Genomic DNA, 23,745 nt, shown 5'->3' on the forward strand with positions numbered 1-23,745 from the left:
GCATTTTATCCATCTAGTCCATGGACTCCATACCTCTTCATAAAGTTCTCTAGATAATGTCATGCCAAGACCGTGGAGATGACATTTTGATGTCAAAACAAAATAATGTAGCGGGAACCTATAGAAACAATGTTTCAGTGACAAAATGAAATGTCAGTGGAGGTCTATTGTAGCATAATGTCAAAACAAAATGTCAGCCAAAATCCATGGAGACACTATTATGATATCAAAATGAAACAATATCAGAGGCAGTCTGTAGAGACATTACAATATGAGGAAAGACAAAACAAAATGAGATCTACAGAGGCCTGTGACTTCTGAGTTTCAGTGAAGCCTCATGTCAGATAATGGGCTCGTGACAAACACGGGTAGTATTTCAGTACAGATCTTGCTTTACTTACAGTGGGGTTATGTCCCGATAAACCCGTTGTAAGTTCAGAATATCCTAAGGCGAACATTTACTGAATACGCCTAACCTACCGAACCTCATAGCTTCAGCTAGCCTCCCTTAAATGTGCTCAGAGCATTTACGTCAGCCTGCGGTCGGGCAAAATCATCCAACACAAAGCCTATTTGAAAACAAAGCGCTGAATATCTCGTGCAATTTACTGAGTACTGTACTGAAGGTGAAGAACGGAATGGTGGGAGAGCTGCATGATCGTTCATCAGTTGTTTGTCCTCGCGAGATCTTGCGTCTGGCTGGTAGCGGTGGCCCTGCCCCGGCCTGGCTTTACGAGGGAGGATCACACTGCGTGCGGTTAGCCTGGGAAAAGATGTACATTCAGAACTGGAAGTACAGTTTCTACTGAACGCTGATCACTGTCACACCATCGTAAAGTAAAAAAAAAAAAAAAAAATCATTAAGTCAAACTATCATAAGTTGGGGACTGTCTGTATATATTTTCTAAATCTTTTTTTTGCAACTCAGGAAAATATCCAAAACTGACTCTTTAGTATAAATGTCTGTGTTCGTGCTGATATTTATGTCTACATCTCTGCCTGTGTCTAGATCTAAATCAAGGTCTATGTCTATCTCTGTCTGTATTCCTTCTGGGCTTCTGGTGCTACTGCACACATAATTATTAGTTCTATTTGGTCTTGGCTTAGCTTCCCTGCACACTAGTGTTTGGACATCAGTTGAACGTAAAAATACAGGGAAGGCAGTGTTGCAATCTGCTTATAAAGGGTCATACTGAGTTTTAACAGATGCCTTGCTCCGTTCCTTTCTCCTCTGTCCTCAGGTATCAGCTGGCACTACCTCTGCCTTGGTGAGTCTTCAGGCATCAAGGCTGGTTTGGCAATGTACACCTGCATTCCTGTGACCTCTGCCCCTTCTGCTCACGATTCAGTAGCGCCCTGGCCGAGTAGTTACTCTGCCTGTTTCCTGGCACTTTTGATAATCACTGAAAGATCAAAAATTCTATATTTATTGCAGAAAAAACAAATCTTTGTTGCAATCTGTAATCATGTTGAGTTATTTTCCCCAAAATAAAGTAATTTAAGTTAGTAAAGTGTCCTTCCAATCCATGAGCATGGAATGTCTTTCCATTTCTTTGTGTCGTCCTCAGTTTCTTTCATCAGTATTTTATGGTTTTCAGAGTACAGGTCTTTCACCTCTTTGGTTAGGTTTAGTCCTAGGTAGGTATCTTACTATTTTTGGTGCAATTGTGAATGGAACTGATTCCTTCATTTCTCTTTCTGCTGCTTCATTATTGGTGTATAGAAATGTTAACAGATTTCTGTACATTGATTTCATATCCAGCAACTTTACTGAATTCATGTATCAGTTCTAGCAGGTTTTTTGGTGGAGCCTTTTGCATTTTCTATATATAGTATCATGTCCTCTGCAAGGTGTGAAAGTTTGTCTTCTTCCTTACTGATTTAGATGCCTTTTATTTCTTTTTGTTGTCTGATGTCTATAGCTAGGACTCCCAGAACTATGCTGAATAAAAGTGGCGGGAGTGGGCATCCCTGTCTTGTTCTTGACCACAGAGGAAAAGCTCTCAGTTTTTCCGTATTGAGGATGAAATTAAATGTGAGTTTTTCCTGTATGGCCTCTATTATGTTAAGGTATATTCCCCCTAAACCTACATTGTTGAGGGTTTTTATCATGAATGGATGTTGTAATTTATCAAATGCTTTTTCTGCATCTATTGAAATGATCGTATGGTTCTTATTCTTTCTCTTGTTAATGTGATACATCATGCTGATTGATTTACGAATATTTGAACCACCCTGGCAACCCAGGAATAAATCCCACTCAATTGTGGTGAATAGTTTTTTTAATGTATTGTTGGATTTGGTTTGCTAGTATTTTGTTGAAGATTTTTGCATCTGTGTTCATCAGAGATACTGGCCTGCAGTTCTCTATTTTCGTGGTGTCTTTATCTGGTTTTGGTATCAGGGTAATGCTGGCCTCATAGAATGAATTCAGAAGTTTTCCTTCCTCTTCCATGTCTTGGAATATTTTGAGAAGAATAGGTATTATTTCTTCTTTAAATGTTTGGTAGAATCTGCCTGTGAAGCCATCTGGCCCTGAACTTTTGTTTGTTGGGAGTTTTCTGATTATAGATTCAATTTCTTTGCTGGTTATCAGTTTATTCAAGTTTTCTATTTCTTCCCGTTTCAGTTTTGGTAGTTTATATATTTCTAGGAATTTATGCTTTCTTCCAGGTTGTCCAATTTGTTGGCATATAGTTTTTCATAATGATCTCTTACAATTGTTTGTATTTCTATGGTGTTGGTTGTTACTTCTCCTCTCTCAGTTGTGATTTTATTTATTTGGGTCCTTTCTCTTCTTTTTGATTAAGTCTTGCTAGAGGTTTATCAATTTTATTAATTTTTTCAAAGAACCAGCTTCTAGTTTCATTGGTCTGTTCTATTGGTTTTTTTGTTTTGTTTTGTTTTGTTTTTAGTTTCTGTATCATTCATTTCTGCTCTAATCTTTATTATTTCCTTCCTTCCTTCTAGCTTTAGGCTTTGTTGTTCTAACAAATATTGTTAAAATGTCTATACTATCCAAGACAATCTGCATATTTAGTGCAATCACTATCAAAATATCAACAACATTTTTCACAGAACAAGAACAAATAATTTTAAAATTTGTATGGAACCACAACAGTGCCCAAATAGCCAAAGCCATCCTGAAAAAGAAAAGCAAAGCTGAAGGCATCACAATTCCAGACTTTAAGTTCTATTACAAAGCTGTTGTGATCAAGACAGTGTGGTATTGGTATAAAAATAGACACACAGATCAATGGAACTGAATAGAACATCCAAAGTGAACCCACAACTCCATCATCAATTAATCTTTGGCAAATCAGGAAAGAGTATCCAATGGGAAAACAACAGTCTCTTCAACAAATGGTGTTGGGTAAACTGGACAGCCACATGCATACACAAAATAAACTCAGAATGGATTAAACACCTAAATGTGAGACCTGAGACCATAAAAGTCCTTGAAGAAAGCACAGGCAGTGATTTCTCTGACATCAGCTGTAGCACCTTGAATCTAGATAGGTTTCCTGAGGCAAGGGAAATGAAAGCAAAAATAAACTATTGGGACTACATGAAAATAAAAAGCTTCACAAGGAAGGAAACAGTTAACAAAACTACAAAGCAACCTATGGAATGGGAGAAGATTTTTGCAAGTGACATAGCTGATAAAGGGTTAGTATCCAAAATATATAAAGAACTTATAAAATTCAACACCTAAAAAGTGAATAATCTCATTAAAAAATGGGCAGAAGACATGAACAGACATTTCTCCAAAGAAGACACCCAGATGGCCAACAGACACATGAAAAGATATTCATCACTTATCATCAGGGAAATACAAGTCAAAACTACAATGAGATATCATCTCACATCTGTCAGAATGGCTAAAATGAACACAAGAAACAACAGGTGTTGCCAAGGATGTGGTGAAAAGAGAACCCTCTTGCACTGTTGGTGGGAATGTAAAGTGGTGCAGCCACTGTGGAAAATAGTATGAAATTTCCTCAAAAAATTAAAAATATAACTGCCCTATGATCCAGCAATCACAGTACTAGGTATTTACCCAAAGAATACAAAAACACTAATTCAAAGAGATATATGCATCCCCGTGTTTATTACAGCATTATTTACAAAAGCCAAATTATGGAAGCAGGCCAGTGTCCATTGATAGATGAATGGATAAAGAAGATATGAGATAGATAGATAGATAGATAGATAGATAGATAGATAAGATAGATAATGGAATATTATTCGGCCATAAAAAAGAATGCAGTCTTGCCATTTGCAATGACATGGATGGAGCTAGAGAGTATAATGCTAAGAGAAGTCAGTCAAAGAAAGACAAATACCATATGATTTTACTTTTATGTGGAATTTAAGAAACAAAACAAATAAGCAAACGAAAAAAGAAAGAAAGAGGCAAACCACCAAACACTCTTCACTGTAGAGAACAAACTGATGGTTACTAGAGGGGAGGTGGATGGGGGAATGGGTGAAATAGGTGATGGCGATTAAGGAGTGCACTTGTCATGACGAGCACTGGGTGATGTATGAAAGTGTTGAATCACTATATTGTATACCTCAAACTAATATTACACTGCATATTAACTAACTTGAATTAATATACAACCTTAAAAACTTAAATTAAAAAAGAGAAAGCATTAAACTTGAAGCTTCTTATATTGTACACCTGAAACTAACATGGCATGTTAATTATACTTGAAAAAAAAGTTAAAATAAATTTTTTAAAAAGTTATTAAGGTGTCAAAGTCTTTGAACCACATTTTAGACAGAAGTGAAAATTTGACTACATGAATTAACTTATAAAGGTCCAAGAGTTTTTTATCCACATTTTAAACATTTTATGTCTGGAAGTCATTATTATTGATTTTTTTCTTTAGAAATTTGCAAATGCCTGAAATAGAGAAAAAGTCAAACTAGAGAAGGGAACCTATTACCACGAAATAAGTAAAGATTTTCTCATTTGTTTCAGCTACAGTATAATTTTAAAGTCATGTGTAAATAATATGATACAATGAAGTCTCATGAACTAAAAATCAACCAAGCAAACCCACAATCAGTCAATATGTTTGCAAAAGTTGACTTTTAGAAGAAAGAAGTAGATGTCTACAAAAGTGCTGCTGTTGGGAGTTTGTCCAAAAAAATCAGTGAGAAAGCAAAACAGCTTTCAGGTATTATCCTGTAGTTGATGGAATAAGATTCAGCTCAAGTACTTCTTTTTCCTACTCAAATACTCAGTAATGAGAACTAAAGGTCATGAGAATCTTAAAAACTTTTTAAAAAACTTAAATGATATCCATTATTCCTTCTTTCCAAGATGGAAGAGACTTTAGGGCTTTCTAGAAAGATTTTCACACTCAGGGATTGTAACAAACTTACAAAGAGGACTTTTGCTAAGCTCTTAGTTAATCAGAGTATCAATTGATTCTTCTAAGACTGTGATTATTCAGGATCTTATGCCAGGTTCACTTTGCTTATATTAATTCACATGCACTAGCTACAGAACTAAATCTCTTAGAAAATGGCATCAGCTTTGTGTGTGGTGAGGATGTGCTGGAAGCTCGGACTGTATTCTCAAAGCATGCCTCGGTAGCTATAGTTAGGATTGCACTGTGGGAAAAGTCATGAAACCTTCCACCGTGAACACCAATGGGATAATTTTAAGAGATCCAAGTGGGAGCTGGTCACTATTTGGCAGGAGAATTAAGAGTGGAGGCCAGCAAATATTGAAACAGAGGATTAAAAATTACAGATCATAATCACCACGTTGAGCAGTGGGAGTCAACTTGTGTAATAAACATCTACAGCCAAACTGTGAATTTCATTACATGTCAAAGAAAAAACTATTTGGAGTATAATGCCAAAATGTATATTTGTGGAAGAAAAGTTTGGAAGACTTGGCTAAATCATAAAACTAAGATTTGCTTGTATTTGGAGCTTTGTAGGTTACAAATTGAATGCTTTAAAAATTTAGTCTCTGAGTCAATATATATGAAAATATTTTTTAAGTATATATACATACATATTCATATATATTTACATATATATTAACATATATAAATATATAAACATATAGCATGTGTAAATTATAAATATTCTAAAAAGTAATTTATATGCATAAGACATATATAATATTAAAGAAGAATTTAGAAATAATTCTAAAGCTTGCTGAGGAACATGAAACATAAGACAAAGATCAATATAGTGGGAAAGAAAGAGAGGAAAAAAATCAGAAGTTCATTCTGGGAGGTTCACCATATAACTAATATGTTTTCTAGAAAGAGAGAACAGAGATAATGATGGAGAGATTATTAGAGAAATAACACAAGAAATCTTTCCAGAAATGGAGAACTTAAGATTCTAAATTGAAGAACTAACTAGTGCCCCAAAAAGTCGATTTTAAAAGGAAACAGGATTGTAAAGTTTCAGAATAACAGAAACTAAGAGATGATTCTTTAAAAATACATACAATAAAGAGTTGGGGATCAGAATGTTAGATTTCTCAGCAGCAACACTGGAAGCTAGACGACCATGGAACCACACCTTCAAATATTGAAGAGTAGTGTTTCCTAACCTGTGTCAGTAAGTGGTGATGTAAAGATGCAAGCTTTTGTTTTGTTTTTTTACTTCTAATACTTCCCCTTTTAGGAAGCTACACAATGTATACTCTGACAAATTCCAGGATGATGATAGAGGGAGGTGCAAGGACTTCCACTGTGCAGACTGGAGCATGTGGAAAGAACACTTGAGTTGGAGGGCTCCAAGAAAAAAACCAGAATTGATAGGCTATGATAGATTGGACCATGTGGAAATGATCCTATAAAGGAACGAGGAATATAAACAGGGAGAAGATATTTGGCTATGAAGGCTATAAAGAGGAGAAGAGATTTGCAAAAGACCTATCTGATAAAAGACTGTTATCCCAAATATGCAAAGAACTCAAAACTCAACAATAAGAAAACCAACAGCCCAATTTTATTTTTTTTGAAGATTTTATTTATTTATTTTAGATAGAGTGTGAGTGGGAGGAGGAGCAGAGGGAGAGGAAGTGGGAGGGGCAAAGAATCTCAAGCGGACTGTGCTGAGTGCAGAGCCTGACGTGGGGCTCGATCTCACATTCCTGAGATCATGACCTGAGCTGAAGCCAAGAGGCACATGCCTAACTGACAGAGCTACCCAGGGCCCCTCAACAATCCAATTTTAAAAAAGGATCAAGGACTTCAAGACTTTAACAGTCACCTCACCAGAAAAGATACACAGATGGCAGATACGCATGTGAAAAGATGTTTCACATCACATGTCATCAAGGAAATGCAAATTAAAGCACCAGTGAGATACCACTACGTATCATTTAGAATGGCCAAAATCTGACAGCGCCAAATGCTGGTGAGGGTGTGGAGCAGCAGGAACTCAGTCATTGCTGTTGGGAGTGCAAAAATGGTACAGGTACTTTGGAAGACCAAAGTTTGGAGATTTCTTATACAACTAAACATACCTTACAAATCCAGCAGTTGTGCTCCATGGTGTTTACCCTAAGGAGCTGAAAGTTTATGTCCACACAAAAACCTGCACATGAGTGTTTATAGCAGTTTTATTTGTAACTGCCAAAATTTGGAAGCCATCAAAATTTCCTTCAGTAGGTGAATGGATATAAACTGTGATATATCCAGACAGTGGAATATTATTTAGAGCTAAAAAGAAATGAGTTATCAAGCCATGAAAAGTCAGGGAGGAAACTTAAATCATATTGTTATTAAGTGAAAGGAACTAATCTGAAAAGGTTACATAATATATGATTCCAACTATGTGACATTCTTGGAAAAGGCAAAACATGGAGACATTAAAAAGATCAGTAGTTTCCAGGGAAGGTGGGAGAGGAACAGATGAGTAAGTAGAGCACAGAGGATTTTAGGTCAGAGAAAACACTCCGTATGATACTCTAATGATAAATGTCATTATCTTATTTGCCCAAACCCATAGAATACACAACCCCAAGAACAGACCCTAATGTGAGCTATGGACTTTGACTAAGAATGTTGTGACAATGTCGGTTCTTGAGTTGTAACCTGTATACCACTCTGGTGGGGGGTGTTCATAACGGGGGGAGGCTACACACATGTGGGGAGGAGGTCTATAGGAAATCTCTGTACCTTCCTCTCAGTTTTGCTGTGAACTTAAAAAGGCTCTAAAAAGTAAAAGTCTTAAAAAAAAAAAGACTACAGAGGGTGGAAAAAATTAGAGACGGGTTCTAAGAACACTAAGCAAAAGAAAAACCAAGAAGAAAGGAGATGTCTTAGAAGAAAGGAAATGTAATCGCAGTGCTCCATTTGAGTTAGTAATGAACAATATTTACCTAAATAATATAAATACTAAAAAAATCATTTAAAATTTCTGCTATAACTGGATCGGGAGGACGTGGGGCATGAAAATAGGGAGTGGAAGTTGGGGTTGCGGTGTGTAAGAGGGCTAGTGCTTGCTTCCTCTGCCGTCACAGGAAATCAACAGATGATGTTTAAAATTGTTCGGGAAAATGTAGTGAAAGGCCAGGGGTATCTGGTTAGTTGTGGATTATTGTTAAATCCCTAGTTTTTGTTTTATGTGATAAATCATATTGATAACTTACTTTTAGTAATTTTGGCTACAGTATTAAAAATCGTTAACTATATGGAAGAAAGTGAACCAAGAATCATCGACGAGAGTGTATCACGAACCAGGAATTTTGATTGATCTGTTCTGAGTATCTGAGGTTGAATTAAAAAGAAGTATTGTAGAAAACAGTGAAAAGTCTTTAGAGTGTTTATCTTGGGACCGGGTAGTCAGAGGGACACAAGGCGATGAAACAGAAGATACTTTAAGACTTTTAGTTAGCATTTCAAAGTATCAACCCTACCTATGCAAGTTTTGCTTTGAAAAAATATAATTTATGAAAGAATGATACAGGCCATTTTCAAAATCTATCAATAATTCCAAACCAAAATGGTCACACTTTTTGTGTTTCTCATAATTTAAGAACATGAAATGAGAAGTTAAACTGATTGATGTTTCTATCTCATTTATTTTCTCTATTTAGATAAATTATTTTTAAGTTGAGACATGGCCAAATTACAAATTGAAGGAAAGCCTAAAATATTATTAGCTAGTAATTATGAAGTTAATTAAGACATAAACATTAAAAAATCTATCAGTCAATAGAAGTATTCCAATGATCTTTAAAATGTTTAAAAATCAATAATATGTACAATAATAATATGTTTAAAAGCCAATAATATCTTCATTTGGGCACATCCAATGTTCTGTTTTCTTAGAAGACTAATAAATGTATGTTTCTGCTTTTATTCTAGTTCTCAGAAACCTTTCAGAGTTAGCCAGTCGTGAAATCACAGGCACTACATCTCCTGTTACATTATTTTCCATTTTAAATCATTTCAGAAAGCCATATAGAATTTATCCATAATTTAGAATTGATATGAGCATTAAGCACTGTATTGCATTGGAATTTTTATCTTAAAAAAAACCATAGCTTAGTTTTATATAGTATTTTGCAATTATGCTGTCATTAAAGAGAGAGAATGCAAAAAAACAAAAAGAATGTTAGCCTTGAATTCTATGTAATCATTTCATGATTAAAGAATTAAAATAATGGTTCTATAATTAGTTTCTGTGCTTGTATGATAAAACCTCTCTAATATGAAAAGGAACATGATAATCGTTTTATTTTGTCATCAAAACCTATCAGGTTTTATAATTTAATTTCCATTGCTTTCTTATTTCAAATTTTCCTAACGTACTCCTGATTTTCACTCTTTTTTTCGTTCTCCAGAATTTTCACCTATACTCCTGGATTCCTTTGCTCTTTATTCAGACACTCAAATGTATATTTTAGTTTGAAGCACAGACTAACTGTGGGTCGCAACTGGCTAACCTTCATATCCCCAGTGGTTTTATTGAATGAATAGCATAATCCATAAACTTTCTTCAACTCTCTGACCTAATAGAATACCTTATATGTCCTTGCCGTTTATTAGATGGTTTATGAAAATCATACTCTCTATGAAAAGAAAGTGCACTTGGGGCATTATCTCCAAATTAGAACTGCATCTTGCATTATGCAAAGAGAAATGACATATGTGGTTTCTTAGAGGCAGTAACATTGTATTTTCAAGAATGCATTTAAATTCATAGGTATACCTGGAAAACATTTTCTCTCTCATCATTTATTTGTTTAAAGCCCCACAGAGTGGCCTACTAGGGAGTGAGGAAGACTCGAGGCACACTGCTTCTCTCCCTCTGCCCCCTTGCCCATTTTCTTCTAGAGGCCTGGGGAGGTTCATTCTGGCTTCTCGCACCTTCTCTGGGGACTTAGGCTCCGGCACTCCGTCTCACAATATTCAAAGCTCACTTGTTGGAAAGTTTTATGAGAACATGATTTCTGAAATGAAAACTTTGATAAATCGTTTTTCATTGATGGTCTCTTAAAGCTTGCTAAATAATGTTATTTTGTGCTAAGTTTTAAGCAAATGCCTCATCGGAAGTGTGACTACAATAGACTTAGCAGTCTTTCTGGGTAGAAAACAACTTGGATTATTTCTCTGAAATTTACTAGTCAGGAAAAGCGGCCTCAGGCTCACAATAGAATGTCTTTTCTTCTGTATTTATTGTCGGGTCCTGAAATTATATATGTCTGTGCACGTGTGTGTTCTTTGTAGCTGGAGGAATTCCCCTCGAAAAAGTAAAGCTAAATTTTCCTCGCTCCTGCCTGAGACCAGTGACAGGCTAATAAGGAAGAGTGATGATAGTAATAAAATGGGGTGAGGGGTACATTCCTGAGATTTTGCTGCTTATAAAATGATAGCCCTGTTATTGAATGACCACACAGGGACCCAGAGAGTAAGATCCAGTCCCCAGTCTTTCTGGTGGAGAGACGTGACCCTCCCTGTGACTCATCACATCAGAAGCAAATGCAGTATTAACAGCTTTGGTGACTACCTTTTTAACCCAGAAAACACAGCTGTATGTTTTTAATTTGTTATGATTTATTACACTGAAATTGGTGTGAAATGGACAACAAATCATGGATGTCAAAAATCTGAAAATGAATTTTATCAGCTGAGGAAAGTGAGTGCCTTTGGGATTTGCATAAGTTTCTCATAATTCTTTTCGTATTACAAGGGATGAGCAAAACTGTGAAAATAAACTGCAAATGACATGATCTTTCCTAAGTAGCTAATTTCACATGTACATATAGACACTTATAAATATAGCCATTTAGCCTCACTTTAGGCTTTCTCTGTAATTTAGAGTGATCTGTACATACCCACAGCAACATTTGTCGAAAAACCTTAAATATTAAGACCATTGTCACATCTCACAAAGGTTTGAGATTGTCTATAGAAAAATTATACATTATAACAAAGTATTTACCAACTTTACTTTTTCAGACTGGGAAGACAGAATTTATATGTACACACCAACATAAAATTGTGAAGACTGAAGAAAGATCTAGCCCCAAATTTCGGATGTTATAAATACCCTTCAGCATTGGGAAAAAAACCAAAAAACAAAAAACCTCCCCGTGTTAGAAACTAACTTGCATGCATAATTAATTGAAGCAGCATATTCTTACTTCACAACCAGAAGAGAAATTGAATTCAGGTGTTTGGTGAACATATGGGGGATTTACTGTGAATTTATGACCTGTGGTTTGAGTGTAAAACCCCAAGATACTTGCTGATAAAACTTAATGAAGCTTGTGCAGAGGAGCTATTTTTATTTGTAGTTTGGTAATTGATACATTTCTTGGTTTAACCCTCCCAGCCTTTCCCCCATTTCTCATAAATCTTCCAGCCTGAGAGAGAGAGCCAGAATGGGAAGCCCTAGTCTTCTTATCCAGAAGACTGGTGCTTACCTCGTATGGAAATTCAGGTATGCTTTTCCACAGCATTTCAGGCTGTTCCTTCCTCCCTTCCCTTTCAATCTAGCAGTTGATGCTTTTTCACCTGCACAGGTAACAGGCAAACCCAAGTGCCGTGGGAGGCAGCACTCTAGGTTCCTTTAAGAGAAGCAAAAGCCTCCAAAGAGGGGTGACACCACTTGACTCCGTCTTAAGAAAGCAAAGATGGAGGCACAACGTAGCTCATCATTAAAATGTTGGCAACAAACGCGTTGCCGTTTAAAGGTTTTTAGCCCGGGAATCAGCACTACCTCCAGGGACAGGAGCCTGCCGCACACCCTAGCGATCTCGCTCTGCTTCTCTGTTCCTAGGGTTTTACCAAGAATGCTCCTGATTGGAGTGCCAAGAAAGAAAACACATGACAAGCGCTCCATTTTAACATACGGGGTGTAATAGGTTTAATGAGAAACCTGTGTTTGCTCACTCATTTGCAGCAATTAAGAACTCAGTTCTGACATCTGTAGATTATAACTATTTGTCTGGCGATTACAAGATCAGGAATAGTTTATGGAATTGCTAATCAGTGTAGAGAAACAGCTCGGTGAGAAGCCTTCGTGTACCTGAGTCTCTCAATGGCCTCAGCCCCTTAGTAGTTGTGCCGGCAACGTTTTTAGTTCAGTGACATTTCTCCCCCCAACACTGTAGTCATCACTGTTCAAGAACTTGTTTGTATCCACTTTATCATGCTGACAATCTGTCTGTTTTGAAAGGATTACAACTCTGTACATCCGTGCATGACATCACAGTAAGACATTGCTTAATGATCTGAGACGCTTGTGGTCATTGCTGGCTGCCTGTTTCTAAAGCTGTGTGACAGGTCTGCCCTATGTTATGTTTCCTCCAGTGTCACTTTTTTGCCTTCTCCAGTCCTGGTGTCTGTTTTAAGTGACATCCATGGAATGGATGCAGGAAGAATTAATAATTGGACAAGGAAGGGAAAGGTGCTTTAATTTTTCTCTAGTGAAAATATTTTGAAAAGTAATAGTACCCGGGAAGGATGGGTTGTTGACATAATGTACAGGACCTCTAGTCTTTTCATTTGTGTGTAACTACCAAGGAAGTAAAAAAGAGATACATTCCCCTGAAGTAAGTAGACCAAAGCACAGGGGCCTCCTCTGAAGGGCGAGTTATCTACAGACAGCGTCGAGGCTGGGAATAGCCAGAGTTCAGGAAAACAGGGTCTCTGAGTGTCATGAGTGGTGTCCTGGAAACGTTAACTTACTCTCTTCGCCTTTGTCAGTGTGCTGGGATGCAGACCATAGTGCTGTTTCAGAAGCCTTGACGGCAAGATCCCAGAAGTCTGGGAGACGGTAGGACTTTGAAGCACCGTCGGGTGGAGAAGAAAGAGTTCCTTAAGGGGAGAAGTTGGCAGTCAGCAGAGCTCTAGGGGGCCCCCCTCTGGTGTTGCAGGGGACCCCTGGGGGAGTGCTAGGAATACGTCAATAGGAGTACGCTTTGACTGTGGAGGTGCATGATATCCAAGATCTCAGATAGAATTTGGAAATTGACTTTTGTGCTTTTTTTTAATTGGGAAAAGAATAATGTCATTTTGCATTTCCAGTAATTGGATGCCAAGTGCAGGTGTGAAATCCAGTAGCCTTGGAATACAATTTTGTAATTAGGCCAAAAAGTAAGGGTTGCTAGGGTTGAAGACTGTGTAGCAAAAATGGAAAGGCTGAGGATATAAGCTGATGTGGTTAACAAAATCTTACTGCGCACACCTGTTCTTTTGTAAGTTAGGGATCTGAAGGACATATGTTAAGTCCCGAACTCTGGACAAACTAAGTAAAACCAGTTTTACCCAGGAATATCTCTTCGAGAGTTTATGTCGGATCCTAGCAGGTCACCCATCTCTACCAGGAAGAGAAACTAGGAGTGAGCCCTTGAGTTCAAGTTTACTGAATGAGCTGGTTGCAGGTCTGTATTCACCACACTCTGAGAAGACACCCTCATGGCTGCTTTGGTCTCATGAGGACTGATGTTCAGAGATCACAGAGCCAGAGTGGGTATCTTGGGTAAAGTGATGAGGAAAGTGACGGAAGGAGTCATCCTGAGCAATTGGGTAGATTTCCATGGAGTGTTCTTGGCGATATACTGGTGCTCAGTGGAAAGCACATTTGATTGGTGTCTTGTGTTAAGATCTGGCAGTAACCATCTTTCAGGGACATCTTCTGCAATAGTATTTACTTTGTGCAATTTTTCTCAGAGACTGGAACTTTGGAGTGACTAACCATATAAATGATAGTGGTAAAACTCATTCATAAAATATGATTCCTCTCTTGTATTCTGCTCTTCTAACCAGCACGCTTTTGCAACAGGCAATATGTTTGGTTGCAGCTGTGGGCAGGGCTTAGGCCTTGGTGCATCTAGGCCACTTTATTTCATTTAATAAGTATGTGCAGCCTCCACCCCACCCTGTCAACACTATCTAAGGTGACGTGGTGGTGGTGTGTGTGTGTGTGTGTCTGTGTGTAGGTGTGTGTTTACGTGAAGGAGGTTTGGAGTGTCTATTTGTTATCTTTTGTTGCAATGGAGCACAAGATAGCAAACCCACTGGGCAATCCCATTTCAAACCCCTATTTGCATCACATCCACAAACATCCTGTGGGCCACGTCAAGACACACGGCCAAGGCCAGCATCACCGGGTATTAGTTCTGTCGCTGCGTAACAAATTAACACAGTCTTAACAGCTTCTGTCAGTTTCTAGGGATCTGGGGTCCAGCAATGGCTCAGCCAAATCCTCTGTCTAGGGTCTCATGCAGGTGCAGTCAAAGGGCCAGCCAGGCTGGGGTCTCACTGGGAGGTTCCACTAGAGAAACATGTGATTGCCTGCTCCTGGACTTGCTGACAGCATTCTGTTCTCTGCAGCTGTAGGATTCGGGGCAGCTCTCTTCAGAGCCAGAAGAGAGAGACACGGGCTTGCAAGATGGACACTGCGTTCTTATATACTCACGCAAATGTAATCAGATCCATTCCTTCACCTTTGCCCCGCTTCATTGGTAGAAGCAAGTCTCAGGCCCTGCCCACACTCAGAGGTGGGGAGTTGTACAAAGCTGTGAACACTTGGAAGCGGAGATCACGGGGCCATTCTGAAGTCTGTCCATTACGGGTATTCGCGGAACAGTTTACCCTGCCACAGGGACATGACTTACGGAAAATATATATATATTAAATGATTGTGATGAAATTGTGAGCTTAAGAAAGAGAAACACATGCACGTGTAAGTGATAAACACTGTAAAACAATGTTCACTGGTAGAATCAGAAGATGGAAAGGAAAGGAGAGGATATTACAGAAAGATACAAGTGAACTTACCTTCGTCTCTTGTCTTGTGCTAGAAGTTATAATCATCTCTCCGTTCTGGGCATCGTGGAAAGCCTGCCACAGTTTCTTCTCTCCCTTCTTTTATCTTCCCCCTCCCCTTTCATGGTTTTCTTCCTTCTATGGGAAAACTAGTATGTACCAAGGTGGTACTTCTTGTTCAAAAAAATGAGTGGTCGTTATCCCTTCCATTGAATTCTGGATCTTAAAGCTATGCCCTCTATTCCAGCTTTCCAGATTTCTTTTGCATAATTAAAAATGCAAATGTTAAGGTATTTTTAGTCCATAAAGAATTAGTCAGTCACATCACAAACTCCTCTCTCCCAGCATATATTGGTCTGAAAAGACAGGTCACAACTCAAGCCTGCAGGGCAGTATACCCAGGTTAGATTAGAAGGAGCAGACAGTTTTGAAGAGGCAAGACAAGAGGGCCAATGCCTAGTTGTCTTTTAAAAAAATATTTTTGTTTCTTGGGCCTGTTACTAGGGGATCGCTGGCCTTATCTTGGTGCAGTGGAAGTAAATAGCCTAGAAAAACAACATATAAAGCAGGCAGCATCCGCAGAATACAAAGTAGAGGTTGCAAGCTAGCTGCCCACAGACCTATTTGGTTTTGGGTTTTTGTTTTGTCTCACCTAGGCTCGAAAAAAGAAAGTAAGCCAACATTTAAAATTCAGGGAATAGGGGAGAAAACTATAGTTCTGACTTCTCTTTTTTTAGAAGGCAATCCCAGGCTCCCATCCCTGCAGGACAATCTACTGGAACCAAGTAAGGGCCTCCCTTTCCAGGCCAAGCATATTACTGCCATTTGTCAGAGAACGTACACGGGCGCTCCCAAGGCCGTGGGGTTTCCTTCCGTCCTTAGTGAATTGCCCCACAGGCATTGGAATTTGCCCCAGTGATGACGTGTGCAGGCTGACTTACTTTCTTTCCTTTTTTTTAAGATATAAAATACTATATTTCCCAATTTAAATATCTCGATTTTTTTCTGATTATAGAAATAACACATACTAACTTTCTAAGTGTTGCCCGTGTGGCACCTGCAGGGCTTTCACATGCATACAGATTCCCGGGACCCGCCCACGACTGACTGAATCAGAATCTCTCTGCATGAGTCTGAGTCAGGCAGCGTTTTTTAAGCAAGTGCCCTGCATGGTTCGCATGCACGCAGGAGAGCGGCTGTTGATGTTTCTTTTCTCACTCGCTGGACCTAAGGAGATGGTCGGATAGCGTACCTGTGGGGCCCAGGTGCAGGACAGGGTCAGCGCTCACCTGCCCACCGGACCGTTGCTCCAGTTAGCGGGAATTGCTATGCTCAGCTGCGTTTGCAAAGCACGTTGCAGCGTCCATTCCAATGGCTATAAAGCCAGCACGCTAATCTACCTCCGCCAGGGAGGTACAAACCCCATGGTAGTTATGGATGGGAAAGATCTGAGTTCCATATAATTCAGGGTTACACTGTACGTGCCGGACTAAGAATCTCTGTGGTGCGTGATTCAATGTATCCTTGTTTTAATGCTGTCAGAAAGACTTCCAGATCATTACTGAACCAAAACCAACCGCCTTCGTTTAGCTTAGAATTTATATATAAATACACACACAACACACACACACGTATAAAAGTATAAAAGAAAGTTCCAATTGGACTAAAACTAAAAAAATGTATAAAGGAAGGCTGCATTAATGTTAGACTTAAATTGTCTTAAGTCTGTGTGGATTCTTTATGAAAAACTATTTCTGGGATGCCTGGGGGGTGGCTCAGTTGGTTAAGCATCTGCCTTCCGCTCAGGTTGTGATCCCAGGGTCCTGGAATAGAGTCTTGCATCGGGCTCCCTGCTCAGTGGGGAGTCTGCTTCTCCCTCTGCCCGCTGCTCCCCTGCTTGTGCTCACGCTCTCTCTCTCTCTCTCTGGCAGATAAGTAAATAAATAAAATCTTTAAAAAAAGAAAAGACCATCGCTATAATTGCCCTCTTTGTCCCTCCTTTCTGTAGAAATTATGATTTATTGGCTTCTCATTAAGGGTTGTATTGTCTCTCTCACCATCTGATTGACTCATGTGGTATCTTTGTTATATTCTTCACACACACACACACACACACACACAATAATGAGCAACTTTAAACTGGCAATGAACCTAAATATAAGTTGATTGGGATGTGTAGGGATTAGCCACTAATGCTAATGAATATTTAAAATTTCCTTTGGCTTTCTTGGCACAAGAGCTACCCAAGAACTTTAGAAGTCCACATGTGAATTATTGGCCCATTATAGACTGGCCTGAGAAACAGAATGAGCAGTTGCAAGGGTTGCATTCTTGAAGCCAGGATTTCACCTTCAGACTGCCAACCGTTGTCCCCCAAGGATGCTTGATGGTCTTCCAGTCTTTGGAAGTCCTCATCAATCATGAAAACGATTGCAGCCTGTTTTTCAATTTCAATCCTTAGAGCGGCTTCGCTAGTCTTAGGCAAGTGGGTTGCCATTCTCTAGAGCAGAGGAAGAGAGGAAGCAGAGGAAAAGATAGTGAAACAGTATCTCACCAGCTGCTGAGATTTGAAATGAGGGCAGAAGTGACTTCCAGAACTTGGCTGTTCCTGTGAAAAACATTGAGGTCACCAGAATTTAAAATTAAGGACACCGGGTCAACTTCCTGTGCTGGGCGATCTGCACTTTCAATTAACCGCAAATAGTAGGAGATCAATCTTCAGCAATGGTTTGGACTTCATGAACCTAATAATTATAGGGTTAAAACTGTCTATGCTGCATGAAAATAATAGGGATGTATTTCTAGTTAGACCTGTAAAATACTTTGTCAGTCAAGCCTCCTACAATCCTCTTATTAAAAGCTATGAAGAAGTATTCCAGGAACAAAAAAGTCACAGTTGGAGAAACAGCAGTGAGATTAATGAATGCCCGCTTCCTGTCTCGGGAACTATCTTCATGCCTACCTTGCCAAAGCTTCACATGGAGACCAGGAGTTCTGGGGCTTGGGTATTACGTTGGGAAGCCATTAGTGAAAATGTATGTGCCCCAAAATATAAGGTGCTGTCTATGTTTCTTAAAAACCAGTGGGAATAACAACCTCGTCAGCTCAAGAGTATGGAGGGGAAGTTTTAAGCAGTCTCCGAATGTGGGCTGAAGCCTTGTCAAGTAGCACATTTTACAGACCCATTAACCTTTAATGTTCTCAGGGCGATCCGTTCAAAATATTTGTCAGAAGAAAAAAGGGAAGACGGGCTTTTATTGACTGGAAAAATAATCAAACTGAGAGTATTGACAGAATGTTCCAGAAGCTCTAATGAAATTAATAGCAACATAAAGGTGGTAGGGATCTACCCAGTATATTAAATGATGAAAGACTATCCCATTTTTGTGGAAGACATTAATATTGTCCTATATGTGAATATTTTCAATTTGAGATTTTTAAACCTTTGAAATTCTTCAAAACACGTGGAATTATATGAAGATATATATTAGAGAATTTTATATACTCTACTATGGCAGACTTTCTGTTTCCAAGCTACCTCTGACAAATTATATGACCCAGGGGGGTGTCAGCCAGAAGAACTCAGAATCACACTGAGTAACCAGGGTAACATGTTTTCGGTGAAGAGACCCAGTCTTCTAGTAGCTTACAGCTCCCCTTTCTACTAGCAGCTGGGAGGGTCTAGATGATAAATACAAGGCTCAATTCTTGTCCTCAAGGAGTCTGATGTTTTGTTGGGGAGACAGCATGTACCTAATGTGCTCGAATAGCTCTCCTGTTAGGACGCGCCTTCGTCCTCAGGGGATGACATAGACCAAAAGTGCCAAGGGATTTAAGATTATTTTAAATCTTGGCCGTCTCTGCAACTCTTGCAAAATGCTGTTTTTAAAATCTGTATGATTTTATAAAGCAGGGGCTTTGGAGTCCAACATGTGTTTTACTGACACAACATGGCACAGTGAAATCAGGGCTGGACTGGACACCAGAAGAGTCTGGACTCCAGCTTTACCTCCCCATTGACCAGCTGGGAGACTGCAAACAAGTCACTTATCTTCTTCGAGTGTCAGTTTCTACATTTGTGTGTATGTGTGTGTGTGTGTGTGTGTGTGAGAGAGAGAGAGAGAGAGAGAGAGGGAGAGAGAGAGAGAGGGAGAGAAATACTACCATCTGTACCTATCTTAAAAGCTTTTTGTGAGAATTAAAATTTAATCCTATAAAAAAAGAAGGCAACATTATTATCAGCTGACTGGTAAAATGAAACTACCACCCAAAGTTATTTTTCAAATGCTTGTAGTTTATGCTGTGAGAACTGCATTTTGTATATAAGACCTCTGCTAACCCTAAATAGGAACTTTATGTGATAGCATTATGAAAACAATACTGCCCGTTTGTGAGGCTGTATTGTATGGTATTACCTCACTTGACTGTTGCAACTATGATATTGAGAGCAAAAAATGATTATCATGTCCACTTCATATGTATAAACCCCGCCCCCCCAACTCAGAGGTATTGAGTGCCTTAGTCTAAGAAGGTGGAGGAATGAGGACAGGACCCTGGTATTTCTGATTTTTAATGCGATGTCCTTTCCAAAAAAATTTTGCTGCCAACACCTTGCCAGATTACAGAAAGGAAATGAGGCTTGTAAAGTACTGCGTACAACAGGAACGTCTAAGCATACTGCTTGCCCTCTGAATATCTGAAATAACTTCAATAAGTCTTAATCATATGAACAAAATGAAAGCATTTTAAATGCCCAGATATTGTTCTATAAACTCTCTGCCTCTTAAACAGTGTCATTCCACAGCAAGCTGCCATTTTCCTCCCCTAGCAACTGCAATTCACAGATTGTATCTCTGAAGGGTGTTCATTGTTGCCCCTTCTGTCTTTTAGCAACAGATCAACTCCTAGCAACCATGATCGGATACAACGTCTACGGCAAGAATTTCAGCAAGCGAAGCAGGATGAGGATGTGGAAGATCGGCGACGTACCTATAGCTTTGAACAGCCCTGGGTGAGTATCTGGTTCTGCAGCACAGCAAATAGTCTGACAGCTTGCCTGCGGTAAGAGCCACTACGCTCTGACCTTCGTCCTTTATGAAACAAGACAAGATGGAGCCAAATTCCTTTGACCTTTAACATATTGACCTTTTCCTCATTTCCATCTGGGTTTCATCATTGCTAATTTCATTTTATATCTTGTTGCACCATCTGTCCATTGCATAATCAGTTTCATTTGCCTTATGACAAGACATAGCAAAAGGATTCTTGCTCTCAACTATGCACTTTTTTTTAACTTTAGTAAATATTTTTCTATATACATTTTTCTCAGAATCGGAGCCAGAATAAATTAGTTCAACACATGCCTATCGTGTATCTACTACACGTGAAGTATCATATTTAGCAATTCTTGATTCTTTATTCTCCCTCATCTCCTTTGTGTATTTGTTGAATCCCTCTGGTTTATCTGCCCATATTCCTGTTCCTGTTCCAGCGTATCCGGCTCACAGCCATCACAGTAGATTTTTCTTTTCTTTAAAGATTTTATTTATTTATTTGGCAGAGAGAGAGCACAAGCAGGCAGAGCTGCAGGGAGAGGGAGAGGGAGAAGCAGGCTCCCCCCAGAGCAGGGAGCCTGACCTGGGGCTTGATCCCAGGACCCTGGGATCATGACCTGAGCCAAAGCAGACGCTTAACGACTGAGCCACCCAGACGCCCCACAGTGATTTTTCTAAGGCAAAACTTAAATGGCTTCTCAGGGCCCATGAGAGAGAGTCCAAATTCTACAGTGTGGTGCACTGATCCCCCTCAGTCCAGCCCTGGACTTGTGCTCTGTTCTTGTCTTTAGCCTTGGAGATGATAGCATTTCTGGGATTGGGAGGCATTGCGGTAGATTGGGGGGTGGGGGTGTTCAAGATGACAGGAATTTTGAAGAATCTCTTTGGAAACTTGAGCGAGAATCAAATAGAGATGAACATACAAGCTGCTTGAGGTAGGAAGTTCTAGCTGAGAGTATTAGTAAATCTAGTCAACATGGTACTGTGACCATAGCCAACAATGCTTAGGTCTGGGAATAGAAAAACAATTTTTTGATTAATTCCGTGGTGGGGATTGGCGAGACAGACATGACGGAAAGTCAGAGAAGTCACTCTGGAGGCCTGGGGAAGATGCTGGTGGAGCATTGCACACGCTGGACAGGGTGGTGAGTGTAGCTCAAGGACAGGGCGGTGAGCGTGGCTCAAGGACGGGGCGGTGAGCGTGGCTCAAGGACGGGGCGGTGAGCGTGGCTCAAGGAAGCATTGCCCCAATTGCCTGGGAGGTTGCAAGAAAGGTTGGTGGTCTAGGGGTTAGAAAGCCTAGGGGGCTGTGGTCAAAACTATATATTTTTTAGAGTCCAGGATCTTGGAGGTGGGACAGCTCTGGATGATTTGAGGTCAAAAGTATGCCATCCATTTGAGTTCCTGAAGTAGACAAGAGATTAAGGTCCGAAAAGTTAATGAGTTCAGTTCAAAGTGCTGGGATTATAATTACACTAGATAATTTGAGAAAGTAGGGCTAGAAGGAATAGTAGTGTTGAAAAAAGGTTCAAAGTGAAAAAAAGAGTTCCACCTGACCCAGAACTGAGACGTTGGTTATTTTGTAGGGAAGCAGAGATAAAGGTAGAACGTAGTTGGAGGCTTCAAAGCTAGATTGGAGGTTTGAAGAAAGATGGTATCAGGACGGAGCAGAGGCCCACTGGCCAAGTGACCTGGCTCTTCAGGCCTATCTTCTTGTGTTGGAAACAAGAGAGTTAGGGTAGGTGGTTGAGTGTCAGTCATTAAACCCTTGGTTAAAATGAAAATTTAAGAGGAAGCTGAGTGCGTAAGGCAAAGCAGATACAAGTAAGTCTTCTCCAAGTGTGGTCCACAGACCAGCACCTTGAACCGTCACTTGGAAGCGTGTTATAATTGCACATTCTTGGGCCCCGCCTCAGACCTCCTGGATCTAAACCTCTCTGGGTGGGGTCCAGGCATCTTTATTTTAACAAGCCCTGGAGGGGTCATTCTGGAGCCTACTGAGCTTGGAGAAGTGCTGCAATAGAGCGAAGTCATCTCTGAGGTCCTTTGTGGCCCTAAAATCTAACACCGTCAATATACTCGACACAAGGCCAGACACCTATGAACGGTTTGATCGTGGAGTTTAGTGATCAAACCGGAGTCAGTGGAAGATAATTTTGAAAAAGTGAAGGAAAAATGGGAGAAGCGGTGCTCGTTTGAAGGGCTTTACCTCGGTTCAAGAGAGGAAGGTGGAGCCTTGGAGCAGACACTCGGCAATGTGAGACCAACATCCGAGAGTAAAAACTCCTTGTGAAATCAATCCTAGCCTAACTTTGGGAGGTTGTAAAACCAGCTTAGCAGATATAATGTCTAAGAATATCTCTAATTGTGTTTCCGCAGCAATATTACTATTAATGGTATTGTTTTTCTAAAACATTTATTTTTTAGATGATCGAGTAAATTGAGTCATTCCCAGGTAGCAACGGGACAGAATTATGTTAGTCTGTTTACATTGGTTGGCATAATTGACTCAGTCTCTTCCTACCAGGTTTCTTAAAGCAGGGTTCTTTTTTTTTTTTTTAAGTCTTTAATTTTAATTCCAGTCTAGTTCACACAGTGTTGTGTTAATTTTAGGTGCACAATGTAGTGATTCAGCACTTCCATATAACACCAGGTGCTCATCACAACAGGTGCCCCCTTTAATCCCCATCACCTATCTCACCCGTTCCCCCGCCCACCTCCTCTCTGATAACCATCAGTTTGTTCTCTATAGTTAAGAGTCTGTTTCTTGGTTTGTCTCTCTCTCACTTTTTTCCTTTGCTCATTTGTTTTGTTTCTTAAATTCCACATGTGAGTGAAATCATATGGTATTTATCTTTATCTGACTGACTTATTTCGCTTAGCGTTTTACTCTCTAGCTCCATGTCATTGCAGATGGCAAGATTTCATTCCTTTTTATGGCTGAGTAATATTCCATTGTGTGTATCTCACAACTTCTTTATCCATTCATCTATCAACAGACGCCTGGGCTGCTTCCATAACTGGGCTATTGTAAATAATGCTGCAGTAAACATTGGGCATAAACATTGTATCCCTTTGAATTAGTCTTTTTGTATTCTTTGGGTAAATATCCAGTAATGTGATTACTGGATCATAGGGTAGTTCTAGTTGTAACTTTTTGGGGGATCTCCATACTGTTTTCCACAGTGGCTGCAATTCCCTCCAACAGTGCATGAGGGTTCCTTTTCCCCACATCCTCACCAACACTTGTTTCTTGTATTGTTGATTTTAGCCGTTCTGACAGGTATGAGGTGATATCACATTGTAGTTTTGATTTGCATTTCCCTGGTGATAAGTGATGTTGAGCATCTTTTCATGTGTCTGTTGGCCATCTGGATGTCTTCTTTGGAGAAATGTCTGTTCATGTTTTCTGCCCATCT

The 23,745-nt window shown here is 39.5% G+C and overlaps 1 protein-coding gene across 13 annotated transcripts in view; it reads left to right on the forward strand.

Moving 5' to 3' along the window:
• PARD3 (par-3 family cell polarity regulator) overlaps nucleotides 1–23,745 on the forward strand; it is a 633,307-nt gene that overhangs the window by 592,208 nt on the left and 17,354 nt on the right. For all 13 annotated transcript variants that reach the window (XM_040645256.1, XM_040645263.1, XM_040645257.1 and 10 more), the window contains one exon: nucleotides 20,163–20,283. In XM_040645256.1, the coding sequence (XP_040501190.1) occupies nucleotides 20,163–20,283 (121 nt within the window). The remainder of the gene's footprint in view (nucleotides 1–20,162; nucleotides 20,284–23,745) is intronic.

Source organism: Ursus maritimus, unplaced genomic scaffold (genome assembly GCF_017311325.1).
Source record: "Ursus maritimus isolate PB19 unplaced genomic scaffold, ASM1731132v1 scaffold_31, whole genome shotgun sequence".
In the NCBI taxonomy this organism is placed as follows: domain Eukaryota; kingdom Metazoa; phylum Chordata; class Mammalia; order Carnivora; family Ursidae; genus Ursus; species Ursus maritimus.